This window comes from Bufo gargarizans, chromosome 5, assembly GCF_014858855.1.
Source record: "Bufo gargarizans isolate SCDJY-AF-19 chromosome 5, ASM1485885v1, whole genome shotgun sequence".
Classification (NCBI taxonomy): Eukaryota; Metazoa; Chordata; class Amphibia; order Anura; family Bufonidae; genus Bufo; species Bufo gargarizans.
In genome coordinates this window covers 63130855-63157171 of record NC_058084.1, presented here as the reverse complement: position 1 = coordinate 63157171, position 26317 = coordinate 63130855, and the positions used below count along the sequence as shown (strand labels likewise).

Below are 26317 nucleotides of genomic sequence, written 5' to 3'. Positions count from 1 at the left end.
TCCCCAACTTCTCCTGAGTACGGCGATACCAGATGTGTCACACTTTTTTGCTGCCAAGGTGGGCAAAGGGGCACATATTCCAAAGTGCACCTTTCGGATTTTGCAGGGCATTTTTTACACATTGTGATTGCAAGGTACTTCTCACACATTTGGGCCCCTAAATTGCCAGGGCAGTATAACTACGCCACAAGTGACCCCATTTTGGAAAGAAGACACCCTAAGGTATTCCGTGAGGGGCACTGCGAGTTCCTAGAATTTTTTATTTTTTGTCACAAGTTAGTGGAAATATGATTACTTTGTAAGGAAAAAAGAAAAAAAAAGAAAATCATCATTTTCCGCTAACTTGTGACAAAAAATAAAAAATTCTAGGAACTCACCGTGCCCCCCACGGAATACCTTGGGGTGTCTTCTTTCCAAAATGGGGTCACTTGTGGCGTAGTTATACTGCCCTGGCAATTTAGGGGCCCAAATGTGTGAGAAGTACTTTGCAATCAAAATCTGTAAAAAATGACCGGTGAAATCCGAAAGGTGCACTTTGGAATATGTGCCCCTTTGCCCACCTTGGCATCAAAAAAGTGTCACACATCTGGTATCGCCGTACTCAGGAGAAGTTGGGGAATGTGTTTTGGGGTGTCATTTTACATATACCCATGCTGGGTGAGAGAAATATCTTGGCAAAAGACAACTTTTCCCATTTTTTTTATACAAAGTTGGCATTTGACCAAGATATTTTTCTCACCCAGCATGGGTATATGTAAAATGACACCCCAAAACACATTGCCCAACTTCTCCTGAGTACGGCGATACCAGATGTGTCACACTTTTTTGCAGCCTAGATGCGCAAAGGGGCCCAAATTCCTTTTAGGAGGGCATTTTTAGACATTTGGATCCCAGACTTCTTCTCACACTTTCGGGCCCCTAAAAAGCCAGGGCAGTATAAATACCCCACATGTGACCCCACTTTGGAAAGAAGACACCCCAAGGTATTCAATGAGGGGCATGGCGAGTTCCTAGAATTTTTTTTTTTTTTGCATAAGTTAGCGGATATTGAATTTTTTTGTTTTTTTCTCACAAAGTCTCACTTTCCGCTAACTTAGGACAAAAATTTCAATCTTTCATGGACTCAATATGCCCCTCACGGAATACCTTGGGGTGTCTTCTTTCCGAAATGGGGTCACATGTGGGGTATTTATACTGCCCTGGCTTTTTAGGGGCCCTAAAGCGTGAGAAGAAGTCTGGAATATAAATGTCTAAAAATGTTTACGCATTTGGATTCCGTGAGGGGTATGGTGCGTCCATGTGAGATTTTATTTTTTGACACAAGTTAGTGGAATATGAGACTTTGTAAGAAAAAACAAAAACAAAAACAAACAAAAAATGTCCGCTAACTTGTGCCCAAAAAAATGGCTGAATGGAGCCTTACCGGGGGGGAGTGATCAATGACAGGGGGGTGATCAATGACAGGGGGGTGATCACCCATATAGACTCCCTGATCACCCCCCTGTCACTGATCACCCCCCCTGTAAGGCTCCATTCAGACATCCGCATGATTTTTTACGGATCCATGGATACATGGATCGGATCCACAGAACGCATGCGGACGTCTGAATGGAGCCTTACAGGGGGGTTATCAATGACAGGGGGTGATCAGGGTAATCAGGGTGATCACCCCCCTGTCACTGATCACCCCCCCTGTAAGGCTCCATTCAGACATCCGCATGATTTTTTACGGATCCATGGATACATGGATCGGATCCACAGAACGCATGCGGACGTCTGAATGGAGCCTTACAGGGGGGGTTATCAATGACAGGGGGTGATCAGGGTAATCAGGGTGATCACCCCCCTGTCACTGATCACCCCCCCTGTAAGGCTCCATTCAGACATCCGCATGATTTTTTACGGATCCATGGATACATGGATCGGATCCACAGAACGCATGCGGACGTCTGAATGGAGCCTTACAGGGGGGTTATCAATGACAGGGGGTGATCAGGGTAATCAGGGTGATCACCCCCCTGTCACTGATCACCCCCCCTGTAAGGCTCCATTCAGACATCCGCATGATTTTTTACGGATCCATGGATACATGGATCGGATCCACAAAACGCATGCGGACGTCTGAATGGAGCCTTACAGGGGGGTTATCAATGACAGGGGGTGATCAGGGTGATCACCCCCCTGTCACTGATCACCCCCCCTGTAAGACTCCATTCAGACATCCGCATGATTTTTTACGGATCCATGGATACATGGATCGGATCCACAGAACGCATGCGGACGTCTGAATGGAGCCTTACAGGGGGGTTATCAATGACAGGGGGTGATCAGGGTAATCAGGGTGATCACCCCCCTGTCACTGATCACCCCCCCTGTAAGGCTCCATTCAGACGTCCGCATGATTTTTACGGATACATGGATACATGGATCGGATCCGTAAAAATCATGCGGACGTCTGAATGGAGCCTGACAGGGGGGTGATCAATGACAGGGGGGTGATCAGGGAGTGTATATGGGTGATCACCCGCCTGTCATTGATCACCCCCCTGTAAGGCTCCATTCAGACGTCCGCATGATTTTTACGGATCCATGGAAACATGGATCGGATCCGTAAAAATCATGCGGACGTCTGAATGGAGCCTGACAGGGGGTTGATCAATGACAGGGGGTGATCAGGGAGTGTATATGGGTGATCACCCGCCTGTCATTGATCACCCCCCTGTAAGGCTCCATTCAGACGTCCGCATGATTTTTACGGATCCATGGATCCATGGATCGGATCCGTAAAAATCATGCGGACGTCTGAACGGAGCCTGACAGGGGGGTGATCAATGACAGGGCGGTGATCAATGACAGGGGGGTGATCAGGGAGTTTATATGGGGTGATCAGGGGTGTATAAGGGGTTAATAAGTGACGGGGGGGGGGGTGTAGTGTAGTGTAGTGTGGTGTTTGGTGGGACTGTACTGACCTACCTGAGTCCTCTGGTGGTCGATCCTAACAAAAGGGACCACCAGAGGACCAGGTAGGAGGTATATTAGACGCTGTTATGAAAACAGCGTCTAATATACCTGTTAGGAGTTAAAAAATTTGGATCTCCAGCCTGCCAGCGAGCGATCGCCGCTGGCAGGCTGGAGATCCACTCGCTTACCTTCCGTTCCTGTGAGCGCGCGCGCCTGTGCGCGCGCGTTCACAGGAAATCTCGCGTCTCGCGAGAAGACGCGTATATGCGTCCAGGAGGAATAAAGCAACCACCTCCCGGACGCATATACGCGTACAGCGGTCGGGAGGTGGTTAATGACAGCAATGAAATGCAGTGGAAAGGTTTTTATGGGGATTAAGTTAATTTTCATGGCAAAGAAGGACTATGCAATTCATCTGATCACTCTTCATAACATTCTGGAGTATATGCAAATTGCTATTATAAAAACTTAAGCAGCAACTTCTCCAATTTCCAATATTTATGTAATTCTCAAAACTTTTGCCACGACTGTACAATAAAGTCAGGCACAGCCACTCAGCAATGCACACAAATAATTTAGCTCTCACAGATACTCCCTCACGCAATCTAAAGTCACACACATAATACAAACACACACTTACTCTGAAAATCAAACATGCGAACACTCACAAACTGCCGTTATTTGCCTGCTTGTATAAATGCAGATCTAAAACCAGTCTTTTTTTTCCTCTGGATTTTCATCTGTATGTAATACAGATAGTTAGTGGGAGATAGGTTCCAGTGCAGGGTGTTAGATAGTGTGATAGGAATTACTGTTTCTCTGCTGTCCATACATACATGCTACAGACATTGTGCTGTGATGTCACAACAATACTTAGTGCACCAATCAGTAATATCTACTGAGACCTGATAAAATGTCAAGTTGCATGTATTGCGCAAAAAATATGCGCATCATTAGTGCCGATTTGAGCAATCGTCAGAATAATGACTGGAGATCACAAATTCTCGAATTTGCTAATTTATTGTGAATATTGTGCAAAGAATTCACAAAATATCGTGAAAACGAATATTGCCTATGCCGCTCATCACTATCCACCAATCCACAATCAGGCACATTGTATACAAATGGAAGAAATTCAAGACCATTATTACCCTCCACCAAAGTGGTTAACCAACAAAGATCATGACAAGAGCAAGGTGTATAATAGTCAGCGAGGTCCCAGAGGATCCCAAAGTTACCTCTAAGCAATTAAAGCCCTTTCTCACATTAGATAATGTTTAATATTCATGAGTCTTCCGTCAGGAGGACACTGGACCCTGGTGTGTATGGCAGGATTGCAAGAAGAAATCCACTGCTCTCCCAAAAAAACAATGCCTGTCTGCAGTTTTCTATAAATCACATGGACAAGAAAGAAGGCTGTTGGAACAGTGAGGGACATTTATCAAGCCTGGTTTTCCTCATACGCCAATGTTGAACCCTCTGTCACTTAATTAATAAATAATACATCTCTGACAGTCTCCGGCAGAAACTGAAGTCTACGCCAGCTATGGGCTACAACAGTTTTAGCTATACCTTATGCCTGAAACTATCATAAGTTATAGTAAATCCGGCAAGGCGCCTGAAGCCTTGCCCCTCCTGAAACGCCTCCTTTGGAAAAGTGGCAAGAAGGTTACAGATCTGCAAATTATGCACATATTATCATAATTTGCAACTTATTTACATCACAGTAGTGGCGTAAATGCATTGATGTAAGCCCCTAAATGTTTTGTAGATATATGAGACCAAAAAAAAACTTTTTGGGGCTTTAATGAGAAATTTTCTGTTTGGAGAAAGGAAAAGACTGCATTCCAGCATAAAAACCTCATCTGATCATGGTTTGATCCTGTTTTGCTGGGCAGTCACATTCAGTCACATTCTTAGGCTTGCGCGCTGCAACTGCTTTCTTTAAGTCCCACCAGAGGTTCTCAATCGGATTTAAGTCTGGTGACTGCGATGGCCACTTCAAAATGTTCCAGCCTTTAATCTGCAACCATGCTCTAGTGGACTTGGAGGTATGCTTGGGATCATTGTCCTGTTGAAAGGTCCAACGTCTCCCAAGCCTCAGGTTTGTGACGGACTGCATCACATTTTCATCCAATATCTCCTGATACTGACGAGAATTCACGGTACCTTGCACACACTGAAGCTTCCCTGTACCTGTAGAAGCAAAACAGCCCCAAAGCATGATTGACCCCCCCGCCATGCTTCACAGTAGGCAAGGTGTTCTTTTCTTCATAGGCCTTGTTCTTCCTCCTCCAAACATAGCGTTGATCCATGGGCCCAAACAGTTCTAATTTTGTTTCATCAGTCCACGGAACACTATCCCAAAACTTTTGTGGTTTGTCCACATGACTTTTGGCATACTGCAGTCGACTCTTCTTATTCTTTGGAGACAGCAAGGGGGTGCGCCTGGGAGTTCTGGCATGGAGGCCTTCATTACGCAGTGTGAGCCTTATTGTCTGAGCTGAAACTTCAGTACCCACATCTGACAAATCTTTTTTTCAGTTCCTCAGCAGTCACACGGGGACTTTTCTCCACTTTGCGCTTCAGGTAGCGCACAGCAGTAGAAGTCAGCATCTTCTTTCTGCCACGACCAGGTAGCGTTTCAACAGTGCCCTTTGCCTTGAATTTGCTAATGATGCTTCCTATGGTGTCTCTTGGTATGTTTAACATCTTTGCAATCTTCTTATAGCCATTTCCCTTCCTGTGAAGAGAAATCACCTCTTCTCTTGTCTTCCTGGACCATTCTCTTGACTTCACCATGTTTGTAAACACACCAGTAAATGTCTAGATGGAGCTGAGTATCACAGTCCTTTTAAATCTGCCTAATTGGTGCTTATTATGCTTGATTGCTGCTCCTTGACATCCACAGGTGTTTTCAATACCTGATCGAAAACACTTGAATGAACCTCTGTTCTTAAGAGTGGTAGTCTTTAAGGGGTTGAATAATTGTGTCAATGAAGAAATCACAAAAAAAATGTAATACTGTATTACAAAAACAATTGATTTTAGTCATTTTAGTTGCATTTGGTTCTTTAAAAAGTTCTTGTAAGATTTCATTCTGAACACAATTACAAATGTACACTAAATTCCCTAAAACCCTTTACAGCATTGGGGGTTGAATAATTTTGAGCCCAACTGTATATCTAAGCATGGCTAAAGAAGAATACAGTTTTGGAATTGCCAAGTCAAAGTTCTGACCTTAAAACAATAGAAATGTGGAAGGACCTGAAGCAAGCTGTTTATAGGGGGAAACACACCAACATAACAGAGTTGAAGTGTTTTGAAGTGTTTTGTACAGGGAGATGAGCTGTTGAAAGTTCAGGACTAATCAACAATTACCAGAAATGTTTAGCTGCCATTTTTGCTGAACAAGGGGGTCAGACTAGATTCTGAAAGCAGAGGTTCACATACTTTTGTCACTCACAGACAGGATATTGGATCATTTTCCTGAATCAATAATTGACCAAATCCAGTATTTCTACCTCCTGACACCCACTGGTTAGCTGTTTGAAGAGGGCCACTGAATGCTGTGGCCGCCTCACTGCTTACCAAGCACAGTGCCGTACATTGTAGAATGGTTATGTTTGATACTGAAGCACAGACCCATTCACTTGAATGAGACTTAGCTACACACAGACCATGTAACCCATAAATGTGATGTCACTCGCCTCGGAAGATTCTATATTGATGAACATTACTGAGGATACTGAGGATTAATAGTTATAATTTATCTTTGTCTTTTAGCATCTATTGGATAGATGTATGATTGAAGCACCAGGAGACAAGAAGAACTGGGATTATTATGTGAGTTGCCACCAATGTATCTATTTATCTATCTAAAAACATACCCCTTGAACGTTTCCACATTTTTTCACGTTACACCCACAAACTTAAATGCATTTTATTGGGATTTTCTGTGATAGACAAACACAAAATAGGAAGTATGTGTGAAAATTAGTTTTTCTTTTGTGGTGTGCATTTGTATTCAGCCCCCTGTATTTTGATACCCCTAAATAAAATCAGGTGTGACCAAATGCCTTCAGAAGTCACTAAATTAGTAAATAGTGCCCATCTGTGTGTAATTTATTCTCAGTATAACTACAGCTGTTCTGTGAAGGCCTCAGAGGATTGTTACATTATTGATCAAACAGCATCATGAAAACCAAGGAACACACCAGACAGGTCAGGAATAAGGTTGTGGCGAAGTGTAAAGCAGGGTTAGGCTTTAAAAAAATATCCAAACTTTGAAAATCACTCAGAGCACTGTTCAATCAATAATCTGAAAATAGAAGTAGTGTGACACAACAGCAAACCTACCAAGACAAGGCCGTCCACCTAAACTGACAGCCCAGAAGATGGTCTGGTCATATAAGATCAAAGTTGAACTTTGTGGCCTAAATGCAAACCGCTATGTGTGGTGAAAAACTAACACTGCACATCACCCTAAACACACCATCCCCACTGTGAAACATGCTGTGAGGGTGGTTTTCTTCAGCAGGGACAGAGAAGGTGGTCAGAGTTGATGGGAAGATGGATGGAGCTAAAGACAGGGCAATCCTGGAGGAAAATCTGGTACAGCCTGCAAAAGACTTGAGGCTGGGGCAGAGGTTCTCCTTCCAGCAGGACAACGACCCTAAACAAACAGCCAGAACTATGATGTAGTGGCTTAGATCAAATCATTTTCATGTGTTAGAATGACCCTGTTTCAGTCCAAACTAAATCCCATTGTGAATCTGTGGTAAGACTTGAAAATTGCTGTTCACAGACGCCCTCCATCCAATCTGACTGAGCGTGAGCTATTTTGCAAAGAAGAACGGGCAAAAATTTCAGCCTCTAGATGTGTAAAGCTGGTAGAGACATACCCCAAATGACTTGTAGCTGTAATGGCAGAGGTGGTCCTACAAAGTATTGACTCAGGGGGGAGGGGGGGGGCTGAATACAAATGCACGCCACACTTTTCATATTTTTATTTATAAAAAATATTAAAAACCATATATAATTTTCTTTTCACACATACTTGCTACTTTATGTTAGTTTACCACATAAAATCCAAATAAAATACATTGACGTTTGTGGATGTAACATGCCAAATGTCTATCTATCTATCTATCTAATCTATTCAGCTGTCTATATATCTGTCTGCCTATCTGTCCATCCATTTTATGTTACAGTTAATATTTCTATCATCATGCTATCAGAAAGACATTTTCATTTACACAAACAGGGCTTACTCACACACAATGCACACTGCTCACAATAATTACTGTATTTAAACAATAACACTAGGTAATGAATGTACTGTATAATTTGGGGTAAATTTATGAAAACTATCTAAAAGAAAAAATCTCTTTGTTGTCCATAGCAACCAATTACAGCACAGCTTTCATTTTTCAAGAGCAGAATACAAAACTATGATTGGTTGCCATTGACAACAAAGACCTTTTTTATTTAGACAACTTTGTGCAAATGAAGATATTTTGAAATACTGGTGCATCTTAGTCCAACATGGTCTCCAGAAATCTCAGCTGTGGGACACATTTATTACCATTTGTACCATAAATTAGAGCCATTTGCACCATACATGTCAATTTGTAAATGTGGAGTAAAGTGGATGTACATGTAACTTGCTGCTTTTCCAGTAGACACATTTATAAATTGCAACTTCTTAAAATTTCTCCAATTTTTTTGTGCAATCACACTCCAGTAGATGGGTGGTATAAAATGGAAGAAACAGCTCTAGACATATTTAAAGGGGTTGTCCCATGAAAAATATTCTACAGTTTGCAAACCAGCACCTGGATCTGAATACTTTTGTAATTGCATGTAATTAAAATGTATTTGTATAGCGCCACCTGCTGTTTGTTTTTGTTTTCTGTTTCTTTGTCCGACTCACCGAGAAGGCCGCACATGCTCAGTTTCACCCTTAACTGCCTCCTGAGCTGTGATAGGGAGAGAGCTCCAGAAGAAAGGATACACTCCCTAAGCTCAAGCAGAAAGTACACTCCCCTTGAGCTGCCAGCTTGACATAAATCTATCAGAGCAATTGCAGCAATGAATGGGGAAATCTTTGGATCCGCGTGGTTCTGGCTTTGTTACAACTAAATTGTCATGTACTATATAATGTCTGATATTCCTTCTTTTGCCTCCAGCAAACACCACACATGTATTTTACTAGTCTTTGTTGTTGTATTTTTTTGTTTGTTTTTTTATATTTACTCTGTTAAGGCTACTTTCACACTAGCGTTCGGGGCTCCGCTTGTGAGTTCCGTTTGAAGGCTCTCACAAGCGGCCCCGAACGGATCCGTCCAGCCCTAATGCATTCTGAGTGGATGCGGATCCGCTCTGAATGCATCAGTCTGGCACCGTCTATCCTCCGCTCCGCTCAGCAGGCGGACACCCGAACGCTGCTTGCAGCATTCGGATGTCCGCCTGGCCGTGCGGAGGCAAACGGATCCGTCCAGAGTTACAATGGAAGTCAATGGGGGCGGATCCGTTCGAAGGTGACACAATATGGTGCATTTTTCAAACAGATCCGCCCCCCATTGACTTTCAATGTAAAGTCTGGACAGATCCGTCTGAATACAAATTGTACTTAGACTTTTTTAGTAAAATATAATGCAGACGGTTCCGTCTGAACGGATATTATCGTTTGCATTATAGGAGCGGATCCGTCTGTACAAATACGAGACGGATCCGCTCCGAACGCAAGTGTGAAAGTAGCCTTAGCGGTCCTGGACAGGACTATAATTTATTTTTTGGTTTAGACAAACACACCAAATGTTCTGGTGCTAAAAGTTATTATTATACCCATTATAAAGTGCTAGAAATATAAAAAAAAACACAGGAGTTTGTAAGGCCTCTTTCACACAGGCGAGATTTTCGCACGGGTGCAATGCATGAGGTTAACTCTGACCCATTCATTTCTATGGGGCTGCGCACATGAGCGGTGATTTTCACTCATCACTTGTGCGTTGCGTGAAAATCGCAGCATGCTCTATTTTGTGCGTTTTTCACGCAACGCGGGTCTCATAGAAGTTATTGGGGCTGAGTAAAAATCGCAAGCATCCGCAAGCAAGTGCAGATGCAGTGCTATTTTCATGCATGGTTGCTAGGAGACGATCGGGATGGGGACCCGACCTTTATTATTTTCCCTTATAACATGGTTATAAGGGAAAATAATAGCATTCTTAATACAGGATGCGTAGTGCAATAGGGCTGGAGGGGTTACATGGTTTGGGCCAGATAACACACCCGCATCTTCTCTGGCCCAAATCCCTGACGCCCATGTGAAAGAGGCCTAAGGCTACTTTCACACTAGCATTTTTATTTACCCTATGACGGAACTCAATACCCTGCCCTATCACTACAACAGAAAAATGTTTTGTGTCACTTTGTTGATTTTTGTGATTAGGTATGCAGCAGAGATTGAAATATTAATTGTAGTGACCAGAATTTAATCAAAAACTTTTCTTGTTCATCAGGTTGAGTACAACTTCCGTTATCTGCAATGTCCTCAAGCCTTTATAAAAAAGAAAGCACAAGCACCACCTGAAAGCAAAGTCTTATATGAGCCCCTTACTACTTTAAATGTAAGACACTGTGCTTAGTTTGTTTTGATGTATGGTTCATGAGGGCATTTTGTGGGGTATTTTACTTTCTTCTGCTATTGTATGATTTAAGGGGGGGAGGGAGTCTGTCACCAGTAGTGATGAGCGGCATAGTCAATATTCGTTCTTGCGATATTTCGTGAATTTTTCACAAAATATTCGCAATAAATTTGCTAATTCTAGAATTTGTGATCTCATCGTTATTTTCGCGATTGAGCAAATCGGCACTGATGATGCGCATATTTTTTGTGCAATACATGCAACTTCACAATTTATCAGGTCTGAGCAGATATTACTGATTGGAGCACTAAGCATTGTTGTGACATCACAGCACAATGTCTGTAGCATGTATGTATGGACAGCAGAGAAACAGTAATTCCTATCACACTACCTAACAACCTGCACTGAAACTATATCACTATCTAACCTACACTGACTATCTCCCACTAACTATCTGTGTTATATATATGAGCTAACTACAGGGGTCAAGTCCTGGGAAAAAAAGTGTGGGAACTCACCCAAGATCCACTGCAACCCCCCCCCCCCTCCAAAAAATAAAAAAGCACAGAAAATCTAGCATGCTGTAATTTGTGTCGCTGCGGACAAAAAACCAAACAAAAAAAAAACACTTTTAGAAAAGTTTGTGGGATTCGACCTCATGACCTCTACACATCAGAGGTAAGGCATATGCCCTCTCAGCTATGAAAGCTATCTAGCTAGTTACTTAAAAAAATAAATATAAGACTTCTACTGTAGGTAACTTTGCCCACTGTGTATGGATGTAGCAGAGCTGGGTGTGTTGGGGCAGCTGTCATGTGTATGGTTGTACACTAGGTATCAGTAAACTAGGTATCAGTTGTCTTCTCATTGTCTGTTCATGCCATCTAGGTTCCCCAGAAGTATCTGGGTCGATGAGCAGCCGACACCGCACTTGCATCAATCTTGACAGGATTCGTCTCCAGGTGGAGAGAAATAGTTTTTTTTGGAATGCTTTCTCCATCGTAACCACGTCGTCGAATAAACTGAAAACTGTCAGATTCTCTTCTGTCTTAGGCAACACTTCATTTTTATTATTAAATTTATTAAATATTGAATATTAAATTTTATTAAAACTTGATTAAAATTATAAGAAAATAAGCTTAAATTCACCAATATATTATCCCAATCTTTGAGGGAAATTCACTGACAATCAATTTGCAAAGCCTTTTGTGACGGAGAACGTGTATTATTAAATCGTGTTTTAAGCAACACTTTATAAGTTGAGAAATGTTAACCTTCTGTTCTGTCCCATAGTCCCTATCAATGAATAGACTAAGCGGCCACTGTGTGCCCTCCTCATGCTGCTGCCACTTCCACAATCTCTTGTCCTTGAGCCACTCTGTGGCCCCCTCATGCTGCTGCCATCTCCGCAATCTCTCGTCGTCATGCCACTCTGTGGCCTTCTCATGCTATGGCCTTCTCATGCTGCTGCCACCTCCACACTATGTCAACTTGCCACTCTGTGGCCTCCTGATACTGCCGCCACCTCCACACTATGTCACCTTGCCACTCTGTGGTCTCCTGATGCTGCCGCCACCTCCGCACTTGGTCATTGTGCCAACCTGTGGCCTCCTTCTGATGCTGCTTCCGCCACCTCCAGACTCTGTCATTTTGCCACTCAGTGGCCTTTTCCTGCTGCTGCTGCCGCCACCTCCAGACTCTGTCATTGTGCCTCTCGGTGGACTCCTCATACTGCTGCCACCTCCAGACTCTGTCATTATGCCACTTGGTGGCCTTCTCCTGATGCTGCTACTGCTGCTGCCGCCACCTCCACACTCTGTCATTGTGCCACTCTGTGGCCTCCTGATGCTGCTGCCACCTCCACACCGTCAATGTGCCACTCTGTGGTCTCCTCATGCTGTCACCAAATCCAGACTTTGTTATTGGGCCATTCTGTGGTCTCCTCTTGCTGTTCCCACCCTCCCCACTTCATGACTGGGCCACTATTTTGCCATGCGGCCTGGCTGACATCATCATTTGTTTGACCCTTATTTTGATCTGTCAGAAGGATGGAAAAATGAGATGCACAACGTGCATGCTTGTATGGTCCCATCAGAATTGGTTTATGATATGATAGCCAAAAGCAGGAATGGGTACTAGTGTTGGGCGAGGATGCTCGGCTGAACATTAATTTTACTCAAGGATCGCGAGGCTCGGCACATCTCGGTGTTCGGCCGAATACCGCATGTGCTTGAGCGCGATGCTCGAGTCTCCTCCCCGCACGTTTGTTGCCTGCTACGCAGCCAATAAACGTGCAGGTAAGTACTGCCATTCACTGTAATGCCGTAGCCATGTTGGCTACTGGCATTACAGTGATTGGCTGGCCGGAATGCATCATCAGGTGCTATATAGAACCCGATGACATGTATTCGGCTCAGTCTTAGTCAGGGAGAGCTGGATAGCAGAAGGGAGAGAAAGTGTAGGGAGTGAAATAGGAATATCTTAGTTTTTATACTTGTTTATAGACCCAAAAGTCCTTTTAAGGACTATTGTGTGTGGCAGCAATATATATTTTTAGTGCAACCTGCACTAAATTCCTAAAACTTGTTAGAGGCCTAAAAGTCCTTTTAAGGACTATAGTTGTATCTGGCAGCAATATATATTTTTTGTGCAACCTGAGCTAAATAGCTTGCAGACAGCGACATTATCTGCACTACATCTCCTGTCTAACATTTGCATATCCGAAATATCAGTGACATTCAGTCTAATTTTTTTGCAGCTGGTGGCAGTGACATTACCTGCGCTACATCTCCAGTATAAAGTTAGCGCATCCGAAATATAACTGACATTCAGAGTAATTTTTTTCGCCGCTGGTGACAGCCACATTATTTGCTCTACATCTCCTGTGTAACGTGTGCGCAGCCTAAAAATATCTGTGACATCCACTTTCTCTGTAGACGGTGTCCACTGCAGAGAGTTACAGCTACATCTCCTGTATATCGTTTGCGTATCCGAAATATCAGTGACATTCAGTCTAATTTTTTTGCTGCTGGTGGCAGCGACATTGCCTGCGCTACATCTCCAGTATAACGTTTGCCCATCCTAAATATCAGTGACATTAATTTAGTGTCATTTTTTATTTGCCGCTGGTGACAGCGACATTACTTGAGCTATTCGTCCTGTATAACGTTTGCTCATCCTAAATATCAGTGACATTCATTCAGTGTAATTTTTTATTAGACGGTGGTGACAGCGACATTACTTGCGCTATACCTCCTTTATAACGTTTGTGAATCCTAAAAATATCTGTGACATTCTGTGTACTTTATTTGCGCATACACTTACAAAGCCTGCACTATTGTATGTGTGACATACTTTCAAACATATATACCATTTAATATGCTCAAGGTGAGCAGCTAGGATGGGGAAGTGGCCGTGATGCTGATGGTGCATGCAGAGGCCGTTGCCCTGTGTGCGGTGAAACTGTGCCTGCTGCCAGAGCACAAGAAACACACTCATTCACGATACTTAGCTTCATGTCCCAGTTTGCAGGGCGGCGCAGGACACCACTTTCGAAGTCAGACCAGGGCGACCAGGTGGTCGGTGGGATTGCAGCAGATAGGTTTGCAGCGATGGGATTGCAGCACCACCCTGTCTTTCACAAAGTCCAGTCTCAGTAGCCAAGAGTCTGGTCAACAGAATCCTCACTATGATACTCTTTCCTCCCACCATGGAGAGTCTTGGCAAACAAGTGATCCCACACTCGGCTATTCCGAGGAGCTATTTTCATTGCCATTCCTTGATTCGGCCCTCTCGCCAAGCCTGCTTGATAAGGGACATGAGGAGATCTTGTGCCCTGATTCCCAAACTCTTGAGCATCCACAGTCACAAAAAGATGACAGTGGGGAATGGCAATTAGTGTTTCACCAGGTGAATGATGATGATGAGACACAGTTACCAATAAGTCAACCGCAATTAGTGTCACAAGAGGTTCATGATGAGGATAATACACAGTTGTCAATAACTGAGGTTGTTGATAGGCCAACAAGTCAGGAGGATAACCAGAGTGAGGAAGTGGAAGAGGAGGTGGCGGACGGTTAAGTCACTGACCCAACCTGGGAGGGTAGCAAGCCGAGTGAGGACAGCAGTACAGAGGGGGAGGGATCTGCAGCACCACAACAGGCTGGAAGAGGCAGTAGGATGGCAAAAGGGAGAAGGCGGGCCACACCAAACAGGCCTGCAACTGTTCCCCGGAGCACACCCTTACGACAATCTCCCTTGTCAAGGGGTAGGTGTTCCGCAGTCTGGCGCTTTTTTGAGGAAAGGGCGGATGATAAAACAATTTGCAACCTGTGCCGTACCAAAATGAGCAGGGGGGTGAACTCTAGCAACCTCACCACCACCAACATGATCCGCCACATGGCATCAAAGCACCTTAATAGGTGGGCCGAACGCCTGGGTCCACGACCAATGTCTGCGGGTCATACCACTGCCTCCTCTTCCCCTGTGTTACGTGCTGGCCAATCCCCTGTCCAAGACGCAGGCCCGGATGCCTCCCGCCATGCAGCTGGACCTTTGTAAGCACCATCAGCTAGCACATCCACTTATGTGTCCCAGCAAAGTGTACAGATGCCTATACCCCAGGCCTTTGAACGAAACCGCAAATACCCAGCCACCCACCCACATATCATAGCACTAAATATGCACCTTTCCAAATTGCTGGCCCTGGAAATGTTGCCATTTAGGCTTGTGGACACTGAGGCTTTCCACAGCCTGATGGTGGCAGCTGTCCCGTGGTACTCTGTCCGCAGCCACCAATATTTTTCATGGTGTGTAGTCCCAGCCTTACACCAGCATGTGTCCCGTAACATCACCCATACCCTGAACGACACAGTTATTGGGAAGGTTTACTTAACGACTGACACATGGACAAGTGCTTTTGGCCAGGGACGCTACATTTCCCTGACGGCACACTGGGTGAACGTTGTGGAGGCTGGGAGCGAGTCATTCCATGGGATGGCACAGGTGCTACCGACGCCCAAGGATTGCGGGCCCTACTTCCATCAGGGATTCCGCCGCCATCTATGTTAGTGGCTGCAACCCCCCCTTCTCCTCCTCCGCCTCCTCCTCCACTTCCACCTCTGAATTATCATCTTGCAGCATTAGTCAGACATCAGTCAGTAGCTGGAAGCAGTGTAGCACTGCAGTGGAGAAGCAGTAACAGGCCGTGCTTAAATTGACAAACAGCACACCGCCGCAGAGCTGTGGCAGGGGATAAGGGACCAGACCGAGTTGTGGCTCTTGCCACTCAACCTACAAACAGTCATAGTTGTGTCTGATAATGGCCATAACTTGGTGGCTCCTTTGAAGCTCGTCAAGCTCACACACATTCCATGCCTAACCCACGTGTTCAACCTTGTGATTCAGCGGTTTCTCAAAACCTACCCCAATTTGCCTGAGCTACAGATGAAGGTGCGCCACGTGTGTGCCCTTTTCCACAAGTCATCGACAGCTTCTGCCGGTCTGGAAACGCTGCAGCAGCGCTTGCAATTGCCAGCTCACTGACTGTTGTGTGAAGTGAGCTCGCGCTGGAACTCGATGTTCCACATATTGGCCAGGCTTTGTGAGCAGCAGAGGGCAGTAGTGGAATACCAGCTGTAACATGGTCTTTCGCCTTTCCAGTCAGCTTCCGCTCTTAACAAGCGATGAGTGGGCATTGATGTCTGACCTCTGTGAGGTTTTATGCAACGTTGAGGAATCAACACTGATGGTGAGTGGCGATAATGCTATTATCAACATAACCATCCCACTTCTGTGCCTACTCAAACAGCTCACAATTAAGGTGGATGCTTTGCATGTGGAAGAGGTGGAAATGGGGGAAAAAAATGGTGATAGCCAGACCACCCTCGGTTCGTCTTCTCAGCACGAATTGGATGATGATGAGGAGGAGACGGTTGCCTCCGCTACATAGGGTAGTACCCATGGAAGTTTTATTCCATCTGTTCAGCGTGGATGGGTAGAAGAGGAGGAAGAGTATGAGGAGATTGACAGTAATCCTCCTGAGGAGGACATCGAAGTCTTGTCTGTTGGGAGTCTGGCACACATGGCTGACTTTATGTTAGGCTGCCTTTCCCATGACCCTCGCGTTGTAAGCATTTTGGCCAACACTGATTACTGGTGGCTCACCCTTCTCGACTCCCGCTACAAAGAGAACTTCTCATCTCTCATTCCTGTGGTGGGGAGGACAAGCAAAATGGTGCAATACTAGAAGGTCCCTGTGGAAATATTGCTCCAAAAATTTCCAGCTGATAACACTGGCTGCAGAGTACGTAGTTCATTGGCCAACCGAGGAGGGGAGACGAGGGGAACACACAGCAGTTCCAACAGAGGCAGGGCAACACTCTCCAAGGTCTGGGACAGTTTTATGACACCCCACCAACACCCTTTACCTGATATGTGGCCTACTGTCACAAGGAGGGAAACATTTTGGAAAATGGTGAAGGAGTATGTAGCAGACTGTGTCAGCGTCCTTAGTGATCCCTGTGTTCCTTACAATTATTGGGTGTCCAAGCTGGACACATGGCACAAACTGGCGCTCTACACCTTGGAGGTGCTGGCCTGCCCCCCCCCCATAGCGTCATAGCGTGTATTTAGTGCTGCTGGGGGCATAATAACTGATAAGCGCACCCTCCTGTCAACTGAAAATGCTGACAGGTTTATTCTTATCAAAATTTACAAGTCCTGGATTGTCCCTGACTCCACCAGAGGAAAGCGGCTGAACAAAAATGCACTCTAAATGTGGCTTTTATGGTGTCTTGAATACACTGTATTCCCATGCACCCCTTCCATCACTAAAAATGGTATATAGTTCAATCTCCCTTTTCTCGTCCTCCTCCTCCTCCATCATATCAACATGCTTTTTAGATGATCAGCTTGGCACCAAGCCCTCGCCCACAAAATATTTTTGATGGTCAGCTCGGCAGCAAGCCCTCGCCCATAATGTTTTATGACGGTCAGCTCGGCAGCAGGCCCTCGCCCACAAAATTTTTTAGATGGTCAGCTCAGTAGCAGGCCCTCGCCCACAACATTTTTCAGATGGTCAGCTCGGCAGCAGGCCCTTGCCCACAAATTTTTTTAGATGGTCAGCTCAGCAGGCCCTCACCCCTAATGTTTTAGAGGTGTACCAGCAGGCCATCAATCATAATGTTTCAAGGGTGTGTATGATGCCCTCCTTTATGTGTAATAAATGGTGTATTGGAGAGCCGGTTCCTTGCATTTTTTGGCAGCCCTTTCACTTAGTGCATAGGCCTTATGAGTGTAGGAGTCCCACTACCTGAACAATTGTACCACAATGTGAATGAGGCCCTTCTTTATGTGATATACAGGTTGTATCGGAGTGCCTCTTCCTTGTAATTTTTGGCAGCACTTGCACTTTATATACAAGTACTGTATTTTCCTGCGTATAAGACTACTTTTTAACACATGAAAATCTTCTCAAATGTCAGGTGTCGTCTTATACGCCGGGTGTCGTCTTATATGCCAGTATACGGTGTGCTGAAACTTACTTCCTAGCCAGACTGGAGAAGCTGTCCTTCTCCAACTTCAGGGACAGGTGCCCTCTAGCTGAGCCACCATGCACTGCATCCCGGCCAGCTGCTCTTGAAGCAGCCCCCTCTCCCTGCTCTCAGTGGTTTTCTCATGCAGGCAGTATCACATTGCGTACTACTGCTCAGATTGTCTTGGAGACAGGGAGCGCTGGGCAGGCAGGGAGAGCTGACCTACCCAATCCAAGCAGGCTTTGTATGCAGTGTGCACAGAAAATACCAGTACATCGCTTGCCATGATTGGCTGGTTGTTTTATACTGGGTTGTATTGGCGATTCTGAGGGAAGGCAGGGGGAAGCAGGAGCATCTGCACTTCAGCCAATTCTAATGTTGGAACAGTGGATCTCTAATGACGTTTGGTGAGCATCTTATCTGTGGTGAAAAAACAGAGTCTATCTGGGGAGCAAATACATGTGGTGGTGAATACAGTACAGCACCAGTATCTGTACCTGTTCATACAGTACAGCACCAGTACATACAGTACAGTATACAAATGGCTAACAGTCAAGACCCCATAATGGCTCTACCAGCAAGAAGTAAGAAATATGAAGCCAGTTTCAAACCTAAAGTTGGAAACTTTGCCATGGAACATAATAACTACGCTGCTGCAAGACAATATGGAGTAACAGAAAGATGGTTAGGGACTTGAAAGCAAAAGAAAAAGCATTAAAGAGTATGCCAAGGGGTAAGTGTGCATTAAGAAGAGGCCAGAATTTGAAAAACATGTAGCAGACATGGTGAATGAGCTTTGCCAAAACGGTTATGTAGTGACACAAAATTAAATACGTTGTTTACACAATTGTTTGCACTTCAGTGGGCCAAATCTAACCCAGATCACAGCAACAGATTTAAGGCCACTGTATCCTGGTGTACTAGATTCTTGGAAAGGCATAATATGGTACTGAGACAAAAGACGAAAATTTTATCTTCAGTTTTGTGCGTATTATTGTCAGTCTGCAAAAGTGGCGTACTACTCGGACAACATCGTTCCCGGCAGTGACCTGGGAGTCCAAGATGCATCCAGACATCCTCCCCATGCTGTTCCCGAACCATTTCAGTGGTGTTTCCATCAATTTATGACCTTTTCCTATGAACCAGACCCCCTACCGTCTTCAGAGCACTGGGTGCCTGGTTTAATGCTCGGGTTCTTCCATTGACTTCCATTATACTAGCACCCGAGCATCCCGAGGTGTTCTACTCGACCACCCGAGCACTTTGGTGCTCGACCAACACTAGTGGGTACAAAACACAGAAGAGATGCAAATATTCCATTCACGTGTCATCTCTGTTTTAGATCCAGTCCTTTTTTTTGGCATTAGCAATACTGATGGATTATTGAGCAAATGCTGACCGAGTGAAGGCATATGCTCCACAGACAGGATCGAAGAGAGACCCTGCTTATGCAGTTCAACAACCCGACCACGTTCCAAAAAGGGAGAGTTTTTTTTGCCTTTGCCATCACAACGTGTGACTACCTGACAGAAAATGACAATGAATCCACATCTTTGCACAGATTTGGCCTTTTAAAGGCATGTGGTCCTAAACTTTTGATCAGCTGAAAACCCGCCTGTTTCAGTTTATTTGTTGTTTTCATTAAATTAAATGCTCAAAAAATGTTTTTTCTCACTCCCATTTCTTCTTGTTGCATGTTGAAGCTCTACTTGGAACCTTGTTAAGATCCAGCCATGCTAAATATGATTTTTTGCCATTTTTCAAGTGGTCTTAAACTTTTGATCAGGACAGTATTATATCACTACCAAAGCAGACTCGCTATGCGTGTTACTGCAAGGCCCAGTGTTCTACACCACTATAAAGGCTCTTAGCAGCCAGAAAATAGCATTTTTTTAATGTTATTCACCGAGAATATATTCAGATCGAACCAAATTTTTTAATAAAAATTCAGCGAACTGGCGAATCAAATTTTTGAAAAATTTGTTGATCTCTAACTGTAACCCTCTGGTGATCTCCGGTTACTTCTCAAAAAGTTCATTGGAAACCCCTTTAAACTTAATGATAGTTGTAAAAATCAGTTTGAATCTGTGTCATATGTCTTCTTCCCATACTCTCTACACACAGTGTGTCATCGCAATGAACTACTGTAAAGACGTACATTGGAAACTGTAACTTTGTTCCCCACATTCTCTATTGTAGGCTATGGTACAACACAACCGTGTGGAGCTCTTGTCACATCCAGTCTGTAAAGAATATCTGCTCATGAAATGGTATGTAGGTGAGGCGATGGTATACTATACATGTATTGTTAGGATATATGTCATTGAAAAGGCAAGTGTTTAGATTGGCTTCTGTACGGTATTATTACTGATAACATTTACCTTATTAAAGAGAAATTGTTCTTTGAGTGGGCATAAGATCAGAAAGCAATGATGTCTGTGGGATTTTTACATTTAGATATATGCCAGTATGTGATTAAAAGGAGTCATAGCTGCAACTGGGCCTGGAGCCTAAGGGGATCCCAAAAGTCTATAGGGGTCTTTTATCAAACTGGTGTAAAGTAGAACTGGCTTATTTGCTCATAGCAACCAATCAAATTCCACCTTTCATTTCCCATTGATGCTTTAAAAAATGAAGGGTGGAATCTGATTGGTTGCTATGGGCAACTAAGCCAGTTCTACTTTAAGCAAGTTTGATAAATGACCCCATATGTGCCCAGTATAAGACCAGTTCTATTAAAACATTTATAGCTGGAGGGGGCTTTGTTACAGATTTTAGATTGGGCCCAGGAGGGTCAATTTAACAAACCTGGGTGTCTCTCTAGGGGGACAAAGGAGTTTTACCTTTCTATTACATCCATATGCCTACTCTGTAAGAGATCTTAAAGACACAATTATCATATTACAGGCCTGTATGCCCTCTGTGGGCTGTCGTACCGTCTCATTGCTGTATGGTATGGGCTCAAAGCAGTCTATAGGCACCTTTATGTGTATAAGGTCTGAAAGGGCTTTTATAGGTATAAACAATTATCATCTATCCACTCGATGCTTAAAGGGTATTCCGGTTACCATAAATATAACTTATGTTTTAGACTAATTCATCATCAATAATTACCTAATATAATGTAAATTTCACATATTTACCGTTCAGTAGTTATAAAAGTAGTTGTATTCCCCTGCCACCCGCTGTGTTTCCTCATAAATTACTATGGCATCAACCTGTAGTTCTGAGCCTTTGTTAGGTCGAGCATGCTCAGTGTTTTGCTATCAATTCTCTAGCTAAATGTCTTGTGAAACAAAGGGCGTGTCAGTGTGCTGGTGATTACTGAGTAGAGGGGGCGTGACCGGACTGTATATCAGGCAGCCAATCAGTAAACATCAACACTCACAGCAGGAAAGCTAGGGATTGTGGGGATTGTAGTTTTGTGAGTGAAGATCAGGCGCCATGATACTTAGGTGTCGCAGGTTCACACAGGAGCAAGACAAATGGATTGTAAGGTAAATTGAAACTCTGGTTATATGTATAGGTATGGGTTCTGGTTGGGTCACAGCTTGCAGCCTTAATGCAGTTTAAAAAAAAAAAAAAAAATACCCCTTTAACCAGTACTCTGTGGATCTGGGTCCTTTAGTCGCACAACCCTTTCAATATTTTACATGAGCAGTAAAATCTGGCTTTTCAGAACCAAACAATTGCCATATACAGTAAATGCTATGTGTACATTCCCTGTAATTCTGCTGACTTACATCTTCACTTGTATTCCAGGAGAGCATATGGCTTTAAAGCTCATCTTTTAAACCTGGCTATTTACTCACTGGGACTTATTCCTCTTACACTTCTGATAGTAAATGCTAGGGCACCCAACGGTAACAATTCAACTGCAGAAGTTAAACCTTTACGACTTGAGGTAGGTTTGCATTCTTTCACACTGAATTCATGGTTCTCACTGGAGATGAGCAAATTCATTAGACTCAAAATTAGACCCAAATGTTTGAGAAAAAAATTGTAGAATCAGAATTTCTTCAAATTCGTTTGGATAGGATTTCGCGTCTAATGAATTGATTCACTCTAAAAGAAAGAGTGAAAGGAAAACAATATACAGTAAACATGTCAATAACAGTTCAAGGGAATGTGTCACCAGAACATGACCTATTGTTTATATCATATTTTTTATGATAAACATATATTTTAGAATAGTGAATAGTGATCACTTCCCAGCAGTCATGTTATTATGATCACAGGCAGGATTATAATTAGTAACGGGAAAAGTTTTCAAAAATTCGATTTGGTTGATTTGCCGAACTTAGACAAGAAATTTGATTTGTTACGAAGTACTTCCTCATGAATCGCATTCAACGCTGATCGCGCAATTTGAGAGTCACATTGAGGCCTTTCAGGGGATAAAAAAAAGTATATACTCACCTCATCCATTTGATTGTGGAGAGGCCGTCGCAGCCATCTTGATTGAAGACAACACAGTGCAGAACGTGCAGTGCTCCTGAGTGTCAGAGAACATCATTCAGAGGAAAAATTATAGATGCAGAGGAAAAAATTGCTGAAAAATATGTGATACAAGGGACTTTTTTTCTGGAAAACTGTTATCCCTGTATTGATATGAGATGAGGACAAAGTAATAATGAGTTGTGTTTAAGGATACGTTACTTCTCTATCTTGTTTACTTTCAGGACACATATTTCATACGCACCTGCTTGGGTATTGTAATGCTCATGAGTATGTTTGGAATTGTAAAAGAAATTGTTCAGATCTTTCAACAGGTATTTGACATAATGAAGATATGACTTTCCTGATTATAAATAGTTTTATGTATTACAGAACACTTCCACCAGATATGTAGCTTGAAAATAAGAGGCCCTGAAGCAAAATCTTTGATTAGCCCCAAATTGTCACTTAATTATTCCTCTGCTGTGCTCTTAAGTAGTAGTAAAATATACAAGATGTGGTTTCTGTGTGTCTGGGATTTTGATGTCTTCCCTAGCTCTCCTGTATCAGCAATGCTGTATGCCTCTACAGAAAGAAATAGTAGAGAGCATGTGGAGAGTGACAAAAGTAAATAGAAAACCACAACAGTCCTCAGATTTAATGGAAATTAGGATACAGTTAATGAATCCTCAGTGAATAACGTTGATTGGTATGAGAAAAGTACCCCTTTTTCACCACAGAGCGGTTTGGCACCACATTTATTGTGCTTTATTCCTACAATCCTGACCTTCTTATATATGACTTGTGATCAAGGTCCTGGATGGGAACAAAACATCAACTGCTGTCCACTCAGTGCACTAATACTAGATCAAATTTTTTAACCAATCTAGGTTGTTTACTGATTGTAGATTAATAAACAATATCATAATTGCATCAAATCTGAGGTGTGCCATGGTTTTCTGTTTACTATTATCCCTGTCCATACACTGATCTTGAGTAGTGTGTGATTATACTCCCCTGCAGCCTCACCTGGGTTCTCACCTCTCATAGCATGTATAACTCTCCCATCCCTCCTGCATACTGCTTTCTTCCTTCCCATACTCTGATATGCCATACAGAACCTTTTAAAAATAAATGAATACAAATGTATATACTTTTAGGCACAATCCTAACTTGCCCTCAAAAACCTGCACAAAAACTATTGCAAAAATCACATAAAAAAATTGCCCCTAATTCCCCACTGTGATTCTTACCTTAAAGGCTATGTACACCTTTGGGGTTATTATTATTATTATTATTATTATTATTATTATTATTACATTGTACTCATTTTGAGCTAAAAATATTTTTTTTCAATTTATTCAAAATTTTGAGCCCCTGTCTCTTTACATCCTTGAGATTCTCTCAGGCAGCTCAGCTGACAATTCCTTATCTTTAATCTTATAAACACTCATTGTTACTCAATTCTTATCTTACTGATAAAAATGTGGCATAAATAAGTGTCTATGACCTTTTAGTAATTTAGAGATAAGATTTATTAGATGACGGCCACAAAGTGAAAGGACGATAAACACTAAGGCTGGGTTCACACTGGCGTGTCCGTATTAGGTCCGGATGTGTCCCGGTGTATTGCAGCAAACACGCACGATTAGGTACGCAATTGCAGTCAGTTTTGACTGTGATTGCGTTCTGATGTTCAGTTTTTATCGCGCGGGTGCAAGGTGTTTTGCACACGCGTGATAAAAAACTGACTGACTTCACAGAAGTTCAGGTTTGGGTTCTGTGTTGTGTAGTTGTTATTATTTTCCCTTATAACATGGTTATAAGGGAAAATAATAGCATTCTGAATACAGAATGCTTAGTAGGTAGCCGGTAGTTCATGATTAAAGAAGTAAAGAAGAGACCGGGAACTACGCGATCAAGAGGAGAAGGTGAGTTAATTTTTTTATTTTTTTTAACCCTCAATTGACCACCTACTAAGCATTCTGTATTCAGAATGCTATTATTTTCCCTTATAACCATGTTCTAAGGGAAAATAATACAGTGAATAGACTGTCACCTTGCAACCATGCGTGAAAATCGCATTGCATCCGCACTTGCTTGCGGATGCTTGCGATTTTCACTCAGCCCCATTTACTTCTATGGGGCCTGCGTTGCGTTATATATGCGCACAATATAGAGCATGCTGCGATTTTCACACAACGCATAAGTGATGCGTGAAAATCACAGCTCATGTGCACAGCCCCATAGAAATGAATGGGTCCAGATTTAGTGCGGGTGCAATGCGTTCACCTCCCGCATTGCACCCGCACGGAAATCTCGCCCATGTGAACTCAGCCTAAGTGAAAAAATTATCTTAGCCCAAAATAAATAAAATGCAATCATAAAAAAATGCCCCTGGAGGTTTACATAGCCTTTAACATATTCTGTGCACTCTAAACTACATAGACTCAGGGTAGATTTATATAGTTTTAAATATGCAGGGGTAAATTAGATCTGGAAAATTAGCTAATGCATTGAACTTTTTATTATCATATGGTTTTGTATATGATTTTACATTTTAGAAACTCAAGTATCTACTTGACAGCAGTAATGTTATAGACTGGACAATCCACATTACCAGCATCCTTTTTGCATCATCTCTCTGTACAAATCCTTTATACGTGCCTAGTTGGAAATGGCAATGTGCTGCAGGAGCTGTGTTTACTTCATGGGTCAACTTTTTGATTTATCTTCAAAGGTAATAAATCATACGAGTCCATAGTTATAAAAGGTTATATGTGGCCAATCAGTGCTGTGCCAGTCTATGTAGAAATGTATCCCATTTGTCAAATTATATCTCTATATCTATCTGTCTAGAGCTCTACAATGACGATAAATTGTATCTAAATGATGAAAATGTATCGCATTTTCAAGTTGGTTGAAATAATTCCATGGCGTACATTTAAAAGAATATGAAGAATATACTGTAGATGCACCTGCTAAGGAAATTTACTGTATCCCTGTAAATTGGGGACATACACAGCTAGTTTTTAATAGTGATGATCATGAATATTCGAATTGCAAATTTTTATTGCGAATATCGTCACTTCCAGAATTCACAAATATTTAGAGTATAGTGATATATATTCATAATTTCGAATATTCGCGATTTTTTTAAAATCAGTACACATGATCCCTCCCTGCTTCTAGCTTGTGGGCCAATGAGAAGGCTGCAATATATTTGACTTTAGGAGCAGTGTCGATTGCGAATTTTCATAATGCTAATTTTCATAAAGAGAATTTTTGTAATGAGAATCAAAGAGATTGTGAAAACTCAGATCCGATGGTATATTCTAACCCCCAGGCGTTCCCATGGTGATGGGGACGCTTGTCAGGGAGTATGCCGAAGTTAAACAACTGTACAGATAAAAAAAAAAGACTAATATATTAGTTTTTTTAATATTTGTCATATTCGTTTTTTTTAATATTTGTATTTTTTTTTAAATCTGTACAGTTGTTCCACTTTGGCATACTCCTCCCCGACAAGCGTCTCCGTCACCATGGGAATGCCTGGGGGTTAGAATATACCATCGGATCTGAGTTTTCACGCTCTCATTGATTCCCATTACAAAAATTTGCATTACGAAAATTCTCAGTACAAAAATTTGCAATCAATACTACTTCTAACGAATATTAGAATTTGCGAATATTCTACGAATATTCTATGAAATAATCACAAAATATCGCGAATTT

The 26317-nt window shown here is 42.8% G+C and overlaps 1 protein-coding gene across 2 annotated transcripts in view; it reads left to right on the top strand.

Moving 5' to 3' along the window:
* Nucleotides 1–26317, top strand: part of TRPA1 (transient receptor potential cation channel subfamily A member 1) — a 166998-nt gene that overhangs the window by 125073 nt on the left and 15608 nt on the right. For both annotated transcript variants that reach the window (XM_044295075.1, XM_044295074.1), the window contains exons 17-22: nucleotides 6748–6807; nucleotides 10485–10592; nucleotides 20345–20415; nucleotides 21908–22049; nucleotides 22828–22917; nucleotides 25147–25322. In XM_044295075.1, coding sequence (XP_044151010.1) covers nucleotides 6748–6807; nucleotides 10485–10592; nucleotides 20345–20415; nucleotides 21908–22049; nucleotides 22828–22917; nucleotides 25147–25322 — 647 coding nt within the window. The remainder of the gene's footprint in view (nucleotides 1–6747; nucleotides 6808–10484; nucleotides 10593–20344; nucleotides 20416–21907; nucleotides 22050–22827; nucleotides 22918–25146; nucleotides 25323–26317) is intronic.